Here is a 16,833-nt window from a genome sequence, read left to right on the forward strand (position 1 = left end):
CTTGATTTGCCTTACAGGTGTAGAGCAATTCAATAAAGACCCTTTAATTAACCAGTGTGAAGGACAGCATCCATTTCAGGACAGATAATTAATGAAAAAGCTGCTAATCTAGTAATAGGTCTCAGCACACCTGCTCATTTTTGTCCAGCTTCAGATACAAGATCTGATAGGGAGGAGAAAAATTTGGTTTTTCCCCAAGGCGTGTACAGAATGCTGGCTTTGGCACACCACTACAGAAGCTGAAGAGGGTCTCCAGATCACACAGTAAGGCCAGGATCGTATTTGCATCTTAGTGAAGCCATTGTGAAGGACCTTAACCTAATCTACTCTTTGGTTAGTGCTGACTTTAAAGCAGTGCCTGCAATCCTCTTTCCCAGCTTGTCTAATACTACTCGACGTTTGGCAGGCTGCCCCTCCTCAGCTAACAGCTCCAGGTCATGGAAGGGTGTGGAGGATGGGGAGGAAAGCTATTGCATGGTGTGCAAATACAGAACCCAACAAGGTGAGGACATGCCATCAGATGGTGACAAAGCAGTCACCTTTATTGCAGTTAAGGAGGGCATCACCTGAAGAGCATGTCTCTGTGATGAGTACTGATGCAGGTGGTTTGAAGGGGTTAAAGTGGCACATTAATCTTTGTGACTCTCAAATTACCTGTGACCATTTGTACTTCATGCAAGTTTTCAAGTGATGAACAGACTAGCATTTTTTAGGCTGGAAAGGATACTATTCTGCAAAACTGCAAGATCAACAGGCAGTAGTTAAACATAAGAAAATTGATTCAAAACAGAGATATAAAAAAAATTATGCAAAGTAATTTTCTACAAAAAAATTAACTTCTGAAGCTCCTTGATACAGGATGTTATAGAGGGCAATATAACAAGCAAAAGGAAACAAAATAAGCTCATGGAAAATAGACCCAGCAGATCTATTAAGATAGAAGCCACCTTCATCTCAGCAAGTAACAAAACAGCAAAACACCTAAACTAAGGACACTGACTGGTGAGAGATCTCTTGTATACCCATGCACTTCATAGGTTATCTCCCTGCACTTGGGCAACTTCCAAAAATAGGATGCAAGGCAAATATGAAAGTCTCACGAAGAATTTTGTCACTCAGCCTTGGATCTCTAAAAATGCAGAAACAATGTATGATCCAAATAATTCATTCAAGATTACTCTGATTTTCTGAGAAAAATCAAACATTTGCATGATATGAAACACAACAAAACATACTGGGCTAAAAAGTGAGGAAAAATTACAAGTTCATCTGCCCCACATCCCCATTGTTGTTGTTAGTTAGGTACTTCAACTTGCTCCATCTGCAATGTTTTGTTATGTCAGAGCATTCAGCTTCACTGATGAAAACCTGGTTTTAAAAATCAGTCCAAGCTCACTCAACACAAAAATCAAGTACTATTTCTGGTGCTGAACGTATTTTTTAGGAAGAAAACACGAAACATCACATGTTCACATGTCAACACCTGTATCATTAAGTTCTTTTTTTTATTCATCTCCTACCATCTTTCCTACTTAACAGACTGCTGTGACATACACGCCTCTATAAATATTAAACTAGTACTGCCATCACGATTTCTGTCATTTTTAAGCAAAGAAAAAGTCACATTTATTTTGTAGTAGCAATAGTTTCTTTTTTATTTTTAATATACTTTAGGAAACAATATACAAAGCTGAGCTCTTCCACCATTTTCAAACGGTGAGTTGCTCCAATTACACAAATTCAGCGTTTTGTGATGGTTAAGAACAGCAGTCAGCACCAGACTTAAACAGTTAGCTACAACACAAACATCCTTCGAAATGAAATGTCATAATATCAAGACAGGTAAACCAGGAGTTAACATATGACAACTGTTGGGGAGGTGTCTTAAATCATCCTTGTTGAATTTTATATTTCCTTAAATATTTTATACATATTTTCCTGTTTACAAGTTTTAAACAAAACCTCCCTTGAGGAATTATTTAAGTACAAAAATGTTCAACAAGAACAGTTCTAATAAAGAATCCCCAGAAAGACCAAATTTTAATGTGTTGACCAAAGGAAATGAAAACCAGTGTTTCTTTGCTTTAACATGTTTATTACAACAGATACAATTCACATCTGACTAGCTTTTTTTTTTCCTCTTTCCCCTCCCACAACCATGTTAACATGTTCATTGGGCTATTTCCTTATATTTGAGCAAGTAATGTACTTTCAGCACACATGCCCAGCAGTACTCTAAGTCCATTCTTACAGGGTGCAAATGGAAATACGTTTCAATAATTTATACAAACAAGTGGGTTATGCTCAATCACTGCAATTTTAAGCTACTGTACACAGGAATGAAAAGATTATAGAAAAAGTGCCATAGCAACAGTGCCTTAAGAAAAGAGAAAATTAGAAGCATTAAAAAGCTGATAAAATCAGATTTAGGTTTTCACAGGGAAATGGAACACAGAAGATGAAAAACATTTCTCTGTAAAACAGAAATGGAGAAGCACTGCTCTCGACTCGGTGCAAGTGTGGAAACGGTTGTTTCGTGGTATTTTGTACATTGCCCAAACTGTTGCAGCCTTAGACACAAATCGCCTGGCGCTTGCATTGAATTTTAGGAAATGAAAATTTTCTGAATGATAAATTAACTAAAAAAAAAAAAAAGAAAAAAAAAAAGAGGGAAAAAAAAAGAAAAAAAAAGGAAGGAAGGAAAAAAAAAAAAAAAAAAGAAAAAAAGAAAGCTAATTTTGCAGACAGGTTTACATGTAAGAGGCTAGGTATTTAGCCACCTCAGCATTGATTAGTTTTGGATGTCTAAGCTCTGATACACATGGCTTCCCATGGCTTCACTCTACAAAATATATTTACAACGTGAAGAATACATCTACAAGAAATCTACATTTCAAGGGTTTTACAAATCATTCTTGTATCTTTCCCCTGAATTTGACTCCCTCCTGTCCCCTTCCCCATGTCAACTTTTTTTTCTGCCCAGCTCAACGGTCCAAAGTCTACTCAAATGCAGCTCAAAAGTGTTAAGACTGGGCATCAGTTTAATAGTTCTTGTACTCAAAACCATGTGCAATTGTTTAAAACTTTTCACACCATGAAGGAATTCTGATTCTTTAGCTTTTCAAGTTCTTTAATTTGTTGCCTCAAAAATAGTATCCTGCAAGAGAAAAGAAACAAATTAGTATAAACACTTCCATTATACAGACGTATTACATAAGTACATGAGTACTTCTACAATTTCAGACAAAGATACCAAGTTCCTTAGCCCCATTTAAAAATTCAGATATCAAGTTAATTCCCAATCTGCCCAATAACCTACAGCCATATGCAGATGCACAAAGGCTTGGTGTGATTGCCACTTTAGTTCAAAAAACCAAATTCCAAGTTGCTCTATTCCTATTATGCTTGATACACAGTCATGCTTAGGTCTGCTCTTCACTTGAATGTGGCTCCCAGAAAAAGCAGGACACTGGCAAGCAAGCCAAGTAACTGACTAATCTGGAGAACAGCATTATGTCTGTGTCACACAGTTTTCCAGACTGTAAAGCAACCTGAAGTGCTAATTTTTTTTTTTTTTAAAGGTGTGTTTCCTTCTCACTCACTTTAAGTATTTGGCTCTGTGGCTAGTGGTAGTCTCTAGTTATGGTAAGCTCCAACCTCAAAAACATTTAAGGCATCATTTAAGGGCATCTCAGAAAAAGAAGTTGGAACTATACCTTGCTTAGAAATAAATTATATTGCTCAAAACTTTTTTATACATTTTTTCTTCTTTTTCTGAACTGGCATAAGCAATTACTGTAACTAAAAAACATCACGGGACTGTTTCCCAGAATTTTTAATGAACATTCTGAAACCACTTCTCATGATGCTGAAGTGTAATGCAAACATGTCAGTGAAATACAAAAATACTCAGGGAGAGTTTAGGTTTTATATAAATAGTCTATGAAGTCTTAAGCAACTTTAATAAATGCAGAAAAAAGCATCAATTCAGCACTTTTGTGGAACACTTTACAAATATGTGCCCAGTTCATTAAAAATGAATGCTCTACTGAAAAGTAGATGGAAAATAATGTATTAATATAGACACACCAAAAAGGTAACATTTACCTTCAAGACACAGGCATATAAAATAAAATAAATAAATTGATAAAATAAATTGATAAAATATATCAGTCAATGAAAAGTGCCCTTTCACATGCTGTCAGTTATGATTCAAACAATGTATGCTTTGTCCAGTGATGAAGTTCCTTCTTAGAAGAAACTTAAGTAGTACTCTTCTGTGCAGAAGTACAGAAATAGTATTATCATTTAAATGTATTGATTTTCATAAACCCATCCTTTGCAAAAGCCTCCCCCATCAACTTGGTTACTTATGCCTTGTATTCCACATCTTTGGGATTGCAGCAAAAATAAAAGATACATGTTACTATACACTCAAAGTCATAATAGTAATTATCCATTGACAGTTTAAGGATACAAAGTGTACAAGAAAGAAGGTGCTATTTAATGAGCTGAACAATGACATTTGACATGTTATGTCAGATCAAATGTGCAGTCAGAGACAAATGACACCTTAGGAAATTAAAACTGTAAGAAACCAAGCAGTTCATTAAATATACTACAGAAAGCATAATTCATGTAGTCAAGTTATGAAATAAAGCTTCGGAAAGAATGGGTAATTTCAATTCTTTATCAGGAAAGTTTATAAATATATTATAGCTTGCTTCTAAAGGATTGTTTCACAAACTGCCAAAATGCAAGAGCTTCTAGTATAAATGGAGCTATTTTAACAGCATGCAACACAATTAGGGTGGCTTTAAACAGTAAATTAGAAGCACTGTATTCATTCTGTAGTGTGACTTAATAGCTGGGATAACATCATTGAAAGATGAAACTGAGTATGAAAACATAAACAAAATCATGACCACCAGTGAATATTTTGAGGATGTATTTTATGATTACAGTTTCCTATCTTGCACAAAAGTATTCAAAAGCCTGGTTGTGTATCATTTCAGTGATAGAGATGACACCTGCTACCACTGACTTGAGAAGCAAAATCTACTTTCCTATAAGCAAACATTATTTTTTCCTTAGCTTATGATGTATATTACACCTGTTGAAACTTGCTCTGGCTTTCGACCTATTGAACCTCTCACATAAACTGTAGTGTTTCAGATCAGGATAAACTGTGCAGATGTGTACCTATGTGATCTATGCATTATGTATGGGCTGATACTCCAGAAGCATGCTGCAATACTGTGAGCTTATCATTTTTTTGTAATGCACTAAGATTTCCACAAAGATATTTTCTTTTCTATCCAAGTAGTAATAGATATAGAAATAGCATACCTGGTTCTATTTAGTGTAGAGAGAAACAGGCAGAATGTACACAGGGAAGACAGCTTGCAAACATGGCAAGTACTGGTGTACTTACAAAGTCATCAGTAAACAGAACTCATGGAAAATGTCAGAATGGAAGTTCTAATAATACCCTGAGAACTGAAGATAAGTACAGAGCACACACTTACCTTTGCTCACGCAAAGTTGCTTGAATTTCACATACTCGAACTAAAGACCTTAAATTCTTTAATTCAGTACAAATTTCTGACATATGCACACTTCCCATGTTATGGGCTTCCTCACGTAATCTTGATGCCTGCAGTAGTTAAACATAAAGGTTAGGATTTTGAATCATGCATCGGAAACAACCGGTAATACTCAGAGAATTGCTGGATGAGTGTCTCTTGAAACAGCAAAGCACTCTGATTTCAAAAGGGAGTATTAAATCAGAAGCACATTAAGTTCTCTACAAAAGCTTATTCTGAATCACAAACAAACAATACTGCTGCCCAGAAACTGTCTAACCCATGCCTATGCTAAAGCAGGGATAATTTAGACTTTCTTGATCCTAACAAATGTTTACCCAACCATCTTGAAAGACAGTATGAGACAGGGCTTGCAGTTTCTAAAATGATTTTTTCAACTAGTTCAAAGTCTCCAAACAGTATTCCAATGGCAGACTTAAATTTCCCATCTAATTATGTCTTAGTGACAAAAATAACTGAATGCCATCTTCCTTCCAGCTACCTTCTACCTGACAAAAACACTTCACAACCCTCTTCAGGTGCTCTCAGAGCAACTCCATTACTTTAATATTCCCACTTAGTCAGCTGGAGACAAGCAGAAGAGTAAATTCAAAGAGTATGACCTCTCCAATTCCCAATTTGGGCATTTCTTGAAATGTCATCACTGAACTGAATATGACTCCAGAGAACTCCTCAACAGCACCAAGGGGACCAGTAGAATTACTTGGAGGCCCTGTGTACTACACTGCAATAAGGAACAGGACTTCTTTCAAGTGGCACATGGAAAAATTGGTTCAAAATACAGCCTTCCCTGCAACATTACTGTTTAGCAATGTTATCTTCCAATGTTATCCTCCATCCTCCAAACTGGGTCTGGCTGGGATGGAACTAATTCTCTTCACAGCAGTCCAGGTGGTGCCATGTTCTAAATCTGTGACCAAGCAGCACTGACAACACAATCACGTTTTAGCTATTTCTAAGCAGACCCTATACAGCATCAAGGGTTTCTCCCTTTCTCTCTCTGACCCCCTCACCACCCAGCAAATACACTGTGGGTGGGCAATAGGCAGAGAGAGAACAAAACTGGGACAGCTGACCCCAACTGACCTCAGAGATACTCCACACCATACAATGTGTCATGCTCAGCAGTAAAACTGGGGGACAGTGTTTCAGGGCTGCCCAGGCTCAGGGACTGGCTGTGCACTGGCTGGCTGGTAGTGACTGCTTTTGCATCACTTTCCTGCACCCTGTTCTACTCTTTAATCTGCTTTTACTTCAACTCCTGAGTTTTCTCACTTTTGCCTAATTGTTTCCCCTATCCAACTATGGCAGAGCAAGCAAGTGGCTGTGTGGTGCTTAGCTGCCAACTGGGATTCATCCACATCTGCTTCGGCACTCATATGCTTAATTTTCCTTCCCAAAATTAATGTTATTTAGCAGAGGTCTTCATCAACTTTTGGCATTTCTCCAGTTCAAAGCAGCATTTTGTGTTCTAATTCCCTACATTAAAAGTTTTCTATTCTGGAGTTTGTTAACATCCAGGAGTACCTGGTCTCCAGTAGGATACAACTGCCCATGTCTTCTCTGCACAACTCCAGTTACTGAATTGTTTTTCAGTTTTCCATGTTAAGTGTTTTCTATGAGTTCTGTGAGGTAACTGCTCTACTTCAAGAATGTTTTAACTATTAGCTACTGCACAGCACATTTCCTCCGGTCTAACTGCTTTAGCACATACCTATCCTGACTCTTCTAATTTATTATTTGTTTTTCAGTTTACTCTGGCATGTGCTCTTCTGCTCCAAGTTCAAATTACATCATCTATCTGGCAGCTATCTGAAGAAACCAAGCCACTGCATTTTTAGTCTCTCCACTTTGATGAATCATATCTTCTTCACTACGTACTGCACCTATACTTTCATTCACTTTTGTATCAAATATCTCATTTAAGTGCCTCAAGTGTCAGTATTCAAAACTGGTCCATAAAGAACACTACCATGTGAAATCATCTGAAATAGTGGACAGTACAACACAGCATGTAGCACAAAGGGACAAGTACCCAACTGAGTACATGACCGCCTGGCATTAGCTGAATTTTTTGATCTCTTTATTACCAACAAGGGAAAAAGACCCCAAAACCTATGCACTGCATAGGTCTGTTTTCTATATTAAGATACTCACTAATTCAGTACACAGTGAAAATAATACTTTCAAAACTAAAGACCAAGGCCATAGGTAAGCGCCTATGCTACAACACTTCCTTAAAGACACTCCACAGCAATGGCTCAGTGTCTGACTCAGTACAGGTTGGTAATGTCTTAAAACAGATTTAAAAAAAAAAATCAATGTGAAGAAGCAAGAATCCTAACAGGGTCTCAGTTTAGACTATACTTGTAAGAGTCATCTTGCAAGCTACTACCCAAAGGTCTCCAGTGCAGACTTGTGCCAGCATGCAACAACTCTTCAAAAGACCACAGTAAACTGGGCTAGGTAAGATTATTACCCCGAACAGACTGCATCAGAGAGGGCTGCCTGTGGAAAGAACTGAACTAGATTCGATAACCAATATGGTTCCTTTGAGAAATACATTCCAAGTGACTGACATGCATCCAGTTGCCCTGTATTACTACAACAGAACAGGTTTCATGCAATTAGCTTAAATATATGGATGGCAGTCCTACTGGATTTCCCATTATAAAAATAGCCCAAATTCAGTCTGAGTACTCCACATCAATTAAAAACAGGTAGAGTCTCTGTTTCACTGTGCAGAACTAACAAGTCAGTAACTAAAACTGTGGAGTAGTCTCAAATAGTTCAACTCTGTACCAAATTTATAACATTTTCCACATAACCAAATCATTACCATTATGAAAAAATATGTTGAACTCTATGTTCTCTGCAAATTTCAACAGAACTTCAGCAGTAAGAAAACAGTTGTAAGGATAGCTACTCATCTGAGGGAATTTCAAAAGCACTGACACTTCAAGTGAGACTGAAAATATCCAACCACTGAAAGGCAAACATATGTAAAACCTGTGTGTCTGGCCTACTCTCTTTCCTCTCCTCTATTCTGGCTAAGGACAAGCATAAGGGTTTTAATTCTTTTAATTTCTAGAAAAAGCAACCTGAGTAAGAACCCCAAATTTCAAGCTACACATTATGCACTCTCACAGGTAACAAAGCAAAGGAGTACTCACCTGCTTTTCTGCATGATCTGCAGGCCAGCCCTGAACATGCTTTATAAGGTTTTCATTGAAGTGTGCTGCTAGCGTAGGTGTTAATGAACATGTGGGTCGTACAGATGTATTTTGTGGTGCAGGTGTTGAGTTTGATGCACTACTGCTAGAGGTATGATTTGGACCTGGTGATGGACTTCTTTGACTACTAGAAGAAAGAAAAAAAAACAAGTGAGCATTTAAAAACATATGTGAATCTACAGAGAAATGAACACTGAAAATTCATTGCTTCCAGGCACAAAAATCCATTAAGTGTTCAAACCACAAGTAAATACTTCTGGTAGACCAAACCTGTCCCACCTTTCTACAAACATCTAACTTTTATTGGAACTTGAGTGCTACGATGTAACAGGAGGTTTTTGTTGTTTGGCAGGGTTTTATGTTTGTCTGGTTATTTAACTCTGAGAACTGTTCAAGAGATCTAAGCTGTGCCTAGATGGTGCTGGATAGAAAATATATACACGGATTTTCTTTCTTCAAACAGCTGCAAACTTAAGATTTTCAAAAATTATGTGTCAGATGGGAGTCAAACAGGTTTATTAATGGAGGTTTGCCACAATAATCATGAAGAATTGATGTCCTGATGTCCTGATCTGAAAATGAATCCATATGGGATTTGTGGAGTTTACTACTCATGTCAAAAAAACAACATACATGGTTTTGTGACATTGTACATCTTCATTTAGTGCACTCAGGATAACAGAAGTATCACAGGAGCAGTGTGTTTGTAGCCACCAAACTTGACTGCTTTACTGCAACATACTCAGCATATGAGCTGAGCATACTCAGTGATGGTACCTCACAGTTAAATGTTCTTTGGCACTATATATACTGAGAAATAGTAGCACTAATTATGTAAGTACAACTCTACCACTGGCAGAAGCTTTTCAACACATAATTTCAGTCTATTTCTTAAAACTTTACATCACTTGCAGGCAAGCAGAAAGTATTATGAAGGAGAACCAAATTTTGAAGGACTTTTGATCCATCACCTAACTTGTCAGTCCCCTTGAAGACTGAAAACATCATTACAAAACACAACTATCTTTCTAGTCCAATGCCCAGACATTTATCCTAATCAACACACACTTGCAAAGAATTACAGTATTAAGAATTACAGCCAACACATTGGATGTCTGACATGGACCTGCTGGAACAAAGCCAGAGAGTCACCAAGTCGACAAGAGGGATGAAGAACTTCCCCTATAAAAAAAGCAATTCCTCCCCTCTTCTCAGAGCTTATGACATTCATAGTATCTGGACCACTGTGTAGTGGGAAGCCTAAAACCAGACAAGACTTAAACTGTTATTATCAAAGGAATGTGGCAGAAGACCACACAGATGACTAAGGGGCTGAAACACACAATGTACCAGGAGAAGGTTAAAGTTCATTCAGTCTGGAAAACAGAAGGCTGGGGAGAAGGGGATTGAGGGATCTTTTTACAGATTTTTACTACTTTTGGGGAGAACAGACTCTCTTCAGAGATGCAGTGTGATAGCACAAGAGGCAGCGACAAGTTGCAACAAGGGAAATTCTAATTAGACATGAGAAAAAAAAAAATTGCCATAAGGGCAGTCAAACATCAGAAGAAGATATTCTGAGATATTAGAAATAATCACCTAAATAATGCCCTTAGCAATTTGAACTTGCCAGTCCTACTCTAAGTTGGGACCCAAGTAGATTGTGACTAGACTTCTGTTCCAAAGTAAATTATTTCAAGTTTCATTGTATTCATTTAGCATCAGCATAGTGATGGTGCAGAGAAAGGCTACTTTTATTAACTAAGTAGAATCAGGCATAACCTTCTTTAGTCCTAAGTTCTACCAGAATTGGAGCTCCCCTTATGACTTGCCTCCTCTTCATTCATCAGCTTGTCTTCTCCTACTCCTACTTCATCAGTAAAAATCACTCTAACACATCAGAAATTATTAAAGAAAATAAATAAATAAATTCATTTTATTATCTTATTTTTACTTATTTTATTATTTGTTTTATTTATTAATGTAGGCTTCTCAAAAATGAAGCTGCATCTTAATTATGAGTAAAACATACTGTCACAAAATATCCTAGGCACTGCTATGTTAGCAGCAGGGGGAGCTACGAATGCAGCAATGACTGTTCCAAACTACCAAAGTATTTTTAAATGCTTCACTAAAGGAAAATACTTGCCTTAGCTGAGTTAAAGACTGACTATGCCACAAGTAACAGAATGCCTCCAGAGAGGCAATAATATCTGTAACAAGGGTAAGCGAACATGATGGTTCTGAAATAGACCACTACGAACATCAGAATTTTACAATCTACAAAAAACTGAATGAAATATCTCCCTTCACAGCACTTTCCCAATGTAAAAGAAAAGTCTTCTCAGTTCTTTCTGAAAACAAAAAGAAACTACCAATCTGATGAAACTATTAATTATGGAAGCACTCATTTAGCTTCATTTTTAAAGCAGCCATAATTCACGCTGTGTCTTTGGAATAATCTCTAACAGACAGACTCACTGTATGCCTGCATTGCATTTATCTCCCAACTTAAATGGCTGAAATGTCCACTTCTTTAAAGTCAGTAACAGCTACTCATGTTTTCTTACACAGTGTTTCCACCACAAGAAAAAATAATTTTACCTCCATTCACTTAAAACTTCTAATAAGACAAGGAAATGTAGTTGTGATTAACTTCTGCTCAATTAATCAGTATTTAAGCTGGAGGAAAATTCAACCTTAATTCACAGAGCTAAAAAGATTTTGGACCATCTGTCCACAGTTCAGTTTGTTAAATTGTTGTTCACTCCTATAAAAGTAAAGGACATTAGCTCCCAAGAGCAATTCCCAATCCAACCAACTGTTTTCACCTACAAAGGAAATCATCTGCTCTGTATCAATTCAGACATACTGCCTGGATGCAGCATATCTTTTGCAGGTAAGTAAAGCAGTATCTGAGCTGGTCCATTTTCATTCAAGTCCACTGCACTCAACAGAAGAAAATACAGGTTTTTCCTGTATTTGGATTTGTGACTTGGAAAAACTACACAGGTTTTTCCAAGTCACCTATTCCTTAATCTTCCACTTGTTGTGAATGAGACACTTCCAAAGCAAACATGAATCACATGAAGTCACAATACACAATACAGCAGAATCACAAACGTGTATTAATGTGAGATACAGGACACTGAACTATACTAACACTGTCTCAGTATCCTTCATCCTGGCCTGCACATGCCTCCTGCACTGCCTCCCCCTCAACCCCAGGACTGCACTACCTGCACAATGCCCCTGCTTCAGCAGTGCTGGGGCAAACTCAGCTTCCTCCACCAAAACACTGATGCCAAATGGAGCAATGGTTTGCAGAGGGACAGCAGATCCTAAACTCACTGTAGGTAACGGTCATGCCAGAGTACAGTCATGTAACCCAAAGGGAGGGTGAGGTATGGACTAGCAGGCCGAATGCCCACCAGTATCAACTCACACACTCTCCAAGCCATGGTAAAGGTTCTCAAGAGTAAGACTATCTTTCTTAAGACTTCCTGTGGGGAAAGGATGATGAGCAAAGAACAGAAGGACCTGTGACTGAGAGCTGTCTCCTAGAACCTCATCAACTCCTCATAAAAAAGCTTAGCTTGCTGCAAAATGTAATTTTATCTTTGGTACTGTAATTCAAAAAGATTTAAATAGCACCAGTCATAATTACTAGGGACTGGAGCTGGACACTTTGCCTTTATTCTCCTGAAAGAGATAAATGAGTTACAGGCTTGTAATCTGACAAAGATTAGAATCAAGTGTCTGTAAAATACCCTACCACTGAAAATTCAAAATTTCTGTTTGTACCCTCACACTGGTCAATACTTCAGAGTCCCCAGTAAAGCTAGCTTCTGGGACAGGACTGCCAAGCACACACAGATAACCCAGTCCCCCAAAAAACCTCAAACCACAAAATAATCCCTTCTCCCCACAAAAACAGCCAAAACCAACAAAGGAAACAAAGGTCCCCTTTGTTATTAGTCTCAGAAGGGCAGATAACAGACCTCAGTATTTTATGATCTGGAAAGCACCAGGATGTGTAGTTTCAGGTATGCCGACAATGCAAGAGTACTGGGTTTTGGTTTTTTGCTTCTTTTTTTAATACCATACCATACCATACCATACCATACCATACCATACCATACCATACCATACCATACCATACCCATTATTCAACCACTCTAAAAATTCAGCTATTAAGAACTACAGATTTACAGAACTTCTAAAAAAGTCAACCTCTTCCTGCCACAGTTAAATGCCATGACTATATCACAAAAGGATCTCAGCTTTGAGAGTGAGACGACATCTTTGTTTATAGCCCCTGGAACCAATGCAGAGCATCTGACACTCTGAAGAGTCCATCTTCCCAAAAGAAAAACTTCAAACAAGATACACATTCTAAACCCACCTTGTAAATCAATGCAACATCTAAGTATGTTGCAGTGTTGACAAAGAAGTCTGGCGAAGGAAAGCTATTTGTGAAACTTACTTAATTTTTAATGTTTTTCATTACAGCAGCAAAATCACCCGACAAACCAAAAAAACATGCTAATTTCAAAACCAAATTACACTACAGCAAGACCCTACAAACATCTAACACTAAGCACATCACAGATTCCGTAACTGCACAGAGACAAAAACTCTGAACTTTGAAATAACAAAGTTCAAGGAACCACTTTTAAAAATGACTCCAGAGTGACAGAACACAACTACGAGTTCCATTTTGCTTCTGTGAGAATGGTCTAACGATTACCCCAAAAATGGAGAATCCACCACATTAACTATGTAACAAAGGTACAGCTGCATCATCTCAGTAGCAGCAGTTACATCTTATATTCAATAAATGCACCAAAGAAGAGTCCACAAACTGCAGCACATACAACACACACTGAATGCAGATAAAGAACTAATGACAGAACAGAGAAGCATTTCAATATACCTTGAGCGCTGAAGACTTCGTGGAGAGGCAGGTTCATGCCCAGCCTGCTTCTCAGCTATTACTGGCTGCTGAGGTGCTGCCTGGGAAGCTGGTCCTTGTTTAACACCTGGAGCAGCAACCTGGAAAATTCAAAATTTCATTAGAATTCCTCCACAGTAAAGAGCAAATGTAAGAAACAGAGAAAACCAAGGGAGTTACAATTTAAACACCTGTGGGGATTTTTTGACACAAGGCCTTTTGTTGACACAATTTTTATTCTCTTCACAAGGTGTTCTTTTTAAAAAAAATTCTAGTTCCACAGCTGTGTCAGAAAGATTATTTTTTTACTAAGAAGTGGTTATTAATAGACATAGCAGAAGCAAATTTAGAGCCATGTGACTTGTCAAAATATTGCAAGTTTATTAGGCAAAACAGTTCAACTTAGTATTATTTTTATATTAGTATCTTCCATCTGAGCACTGAGTTCATCTTCAACCTCAAAAGAATTGTTCATTATCCAAGTAAAATCTTCATGTTTCCCTACTTGAAAATACATTACACAGTGTCGAGAACATAATTACATCACAGCATATTAAAAACATCTCTATCAAAAATGGGAAAGAAAATCTAAAGCATATTTATCAGTTTGCTGCTCTTTTTTCTCTAAGTTCTAAACTCATGAGTGACTACGAAAATAGTCATCAGCACCTTCTTACTTTTCCTTTGTAGTATACATTCAATGCAAGGTATTAAGATACCAGCAGTAAGATACAGTCTTTTATGTGAATTTCTGAACTATGGCAGGATGAGAAGTTTGGGAATATAGTAATGTCTAATTTACAGGAAATAAAGTTCAAGATACTTAATCCTGCCCAATGCTTTGCATACCTCAGTCAATTTTAAAGTATGTACAAGAGAGGTTCAGCTTCTATATTTATCCTGCACTCTGCAAAATCAAGCTAACAATTTTAAGAGAAAAGGGAGAGAGGAAAGAAAAAATGGCTTCTAGGGATCCATAAAGACAAAACCACAAATTGTCTGGCCCATCTGGCATTTGCTGACTTCACATTAGTGTGAATTACTAACTAGTGGTCACCTGAACCTCCAGAAATTCTCTATGTCAGTAACAGACTTCTGTGAAACAAATCACAGATGCTAAGTCAGACACTATCTGCTAAAGAAAACTCAAGACATAACTTGATTCTTTTAAATATACGAGAGGGGGGGGGGGGGTGTTAATGCAAATTCCAGCTCTTATATGTCTAAGAGGAAAAGTCACCTTTTAAAATTATCATCAAAATGAAAATGTGCTCTTTCTGGTTTCTAGATTAATAGGCATTTGCTAAGAAGTCTCAGCAGCACATGAAAAGCCCATGGTACTAAAAGGAAAAAGCAAGATAATTTTAAGATCACTCTGCTGTTGAAATAAACAGAACTATATAGTTGAGGGGGCTGAAACAGTAGCAGTCTGTATACCGATTTATGAAAACAGACTCACAAGTACCTTTATGAAATGTATGACATGAAGAACTTTGCTATTAATGCCTGTAAGCAGACATTAAACCATCAAGGCCGTTCAAATAGAACAATTTCAAAAGGGAAGTTCACCAGCAATAATGGAATCACACTGTAGATCCAAACTGGTAAAGTAACCACCTCCTTGGCTGGTAAAAATAACTAAAGAAAAAGGACCGTGAGGAAGTCGGATTTTAAGATAAATGAACCACAAAACCTCTCAACTATTCCATGTTTTGCAAGTGTTTCCAAGACTGTAAATACATATACCAGAAACAGAAAAACAGTATGGGCTAAATAAATTCAAAAAACACACCAACCAACCAACAGCAATATTCTCACGGAGCTTGACAAGTCTGTGTAAAGTGCTTTACAAAGCTATTTTGCAGAAATTCAAAACAGTTTCTGATCACACAATACAGGCACAGGTAAAAGGCAAAAGGTGACACCCAGGCTCCTGGAGTCTGAGCCCCCTAAGCTGCCACAGGCACACAGCACATCTGCAGGCAGACACAGCAGCTTCAGTGTGAAAGCAGTACTGACATGTCCATGCAGCCCTAAGGAGAAGTACTGTGCAATGGCACTACTGTAGTCCCACAGCCAGCTCAAATGCCTGGGCCAGTGCAGCTTTGTCTGCCCTAAGCCCATGTGCTTTAAAACGAAGTGTCCTGGCACAGCACCACATCTTGATTAGGCATAATTTACCTCAAACTGTACAACTGGACAAGCTAGCCTGACTGACATATCTGACAGGCTACTAAAACAGACATGCTCACACTGGAGCTATCACCACCCAAGTTCCCATCTTGTGGAACTGAATACATAAATACAACAACTATCAAGACAGTTTTTCCCTACTGAACTGGAAAAGTATCTGCTGCTGAATCAAAATTTGTTACTTCTGGGACTACCAAACAATCTCTGGGTTGTAGAGATCAGAAGAGACCTACTTCCTGTTACTGACAGTACACAAGAAGATTCTTCTTCCCATCTCAGGATTTGGAAGTGCCAAATATCTCAACCCTGCTATTTGATAATTACTTGCCAGCTAGCTATGGGATGTGAAGACAGACTGAGGATGCAATCCAGGGGCATAAACCAAGGTAATAACCAGTACTGGTACACACATGAAGCTTTAGCAATTCATTTTGTCATTGCTGATCACAAGAAACTGGGAGAATCACTTGGTTTTCCTTGTACCCATGAAAAAAAAAACTGATAAAAGAGAGTGAGGCATTTTGAATACCAGGAGGAATGCAATGTGTTCTCCTGAAGAGAAAAGTATTCCTCAAAGGCATCCAAGATATTAAAGGTTCACTTGTGAGCAGAAAATTGAGAAAAAGACACCTTAGCAAAGCAGGGCTGGAGATAAAGAACACACAGATTTTAGGAAGGTGGGGGTGTCCCACCCCAAAGTCTACAGTCATGCTTCTCAGGAAGAACCTCAGGAGCTTATATGTTAGCTTCAGTTTACATTTCCTCATCACTGATCCAGTGAAGGAATTCTGAATAAATAGAGGTGAGGGGGAAGGAAGGGAAAGGGACATTAAGTTATTGATCTGTA

The 16,833-nt window shown here is 37.9% G+C and overlaps 1 protein-coding gene across 3 annotated transcripts in view; it reads right to left on the reverse strand.

The window, feature by feature from the left end:
* Positions 1-2,598: 2,598 nt before the first annotated feature.
* Positions 2,599-16,833, reverse strand: part of WAC (WW domain containing adaptor with coiled-coil) — a 55,965-nt gene continuing 41,730 nt past the window's right edge. For 2 of the 3 annotated variants that reach the window (XM_083875925.1, XM_083875927.1), the window contains 4 exons: positions 13,776-13,894; positions 8,780-8,966; positions 5,529-5,656; positions 2,599-3,157 (listed from right to left, as the gene is read on the reverse strand). In XM_083875925.1, the coding sequence (XP_083732051.1) occupies positions 3,088-3,157; positions 5,529-5,656; positions 8,780-8,966; positions 13,776-13,894 (504 nt within the window). In that variant the 3' untranslated portion in view covers positions 2,599-3,087. The remainder of the gene's footprint in view (positions 3,158-5,528; positions 5,657-8,779; positions 8,967-13,775; positions 13,895-16,833) is intronic. The other variant, XM_083875926.1, reaches the window with a different exon arrangement.

The sequence above is a fragment of the Zosterops lateralis genome (assembly GCF_965231275.1).
Source record: "Zosterops lateralis genome assembly, chromosome: 1".
Taxonomy (NCBI): Eukaryota; Metazoa; Chordata; class Aves; order Passeriformes; family Zosteropidae; genus Zosterops; species Zosterops lateralis.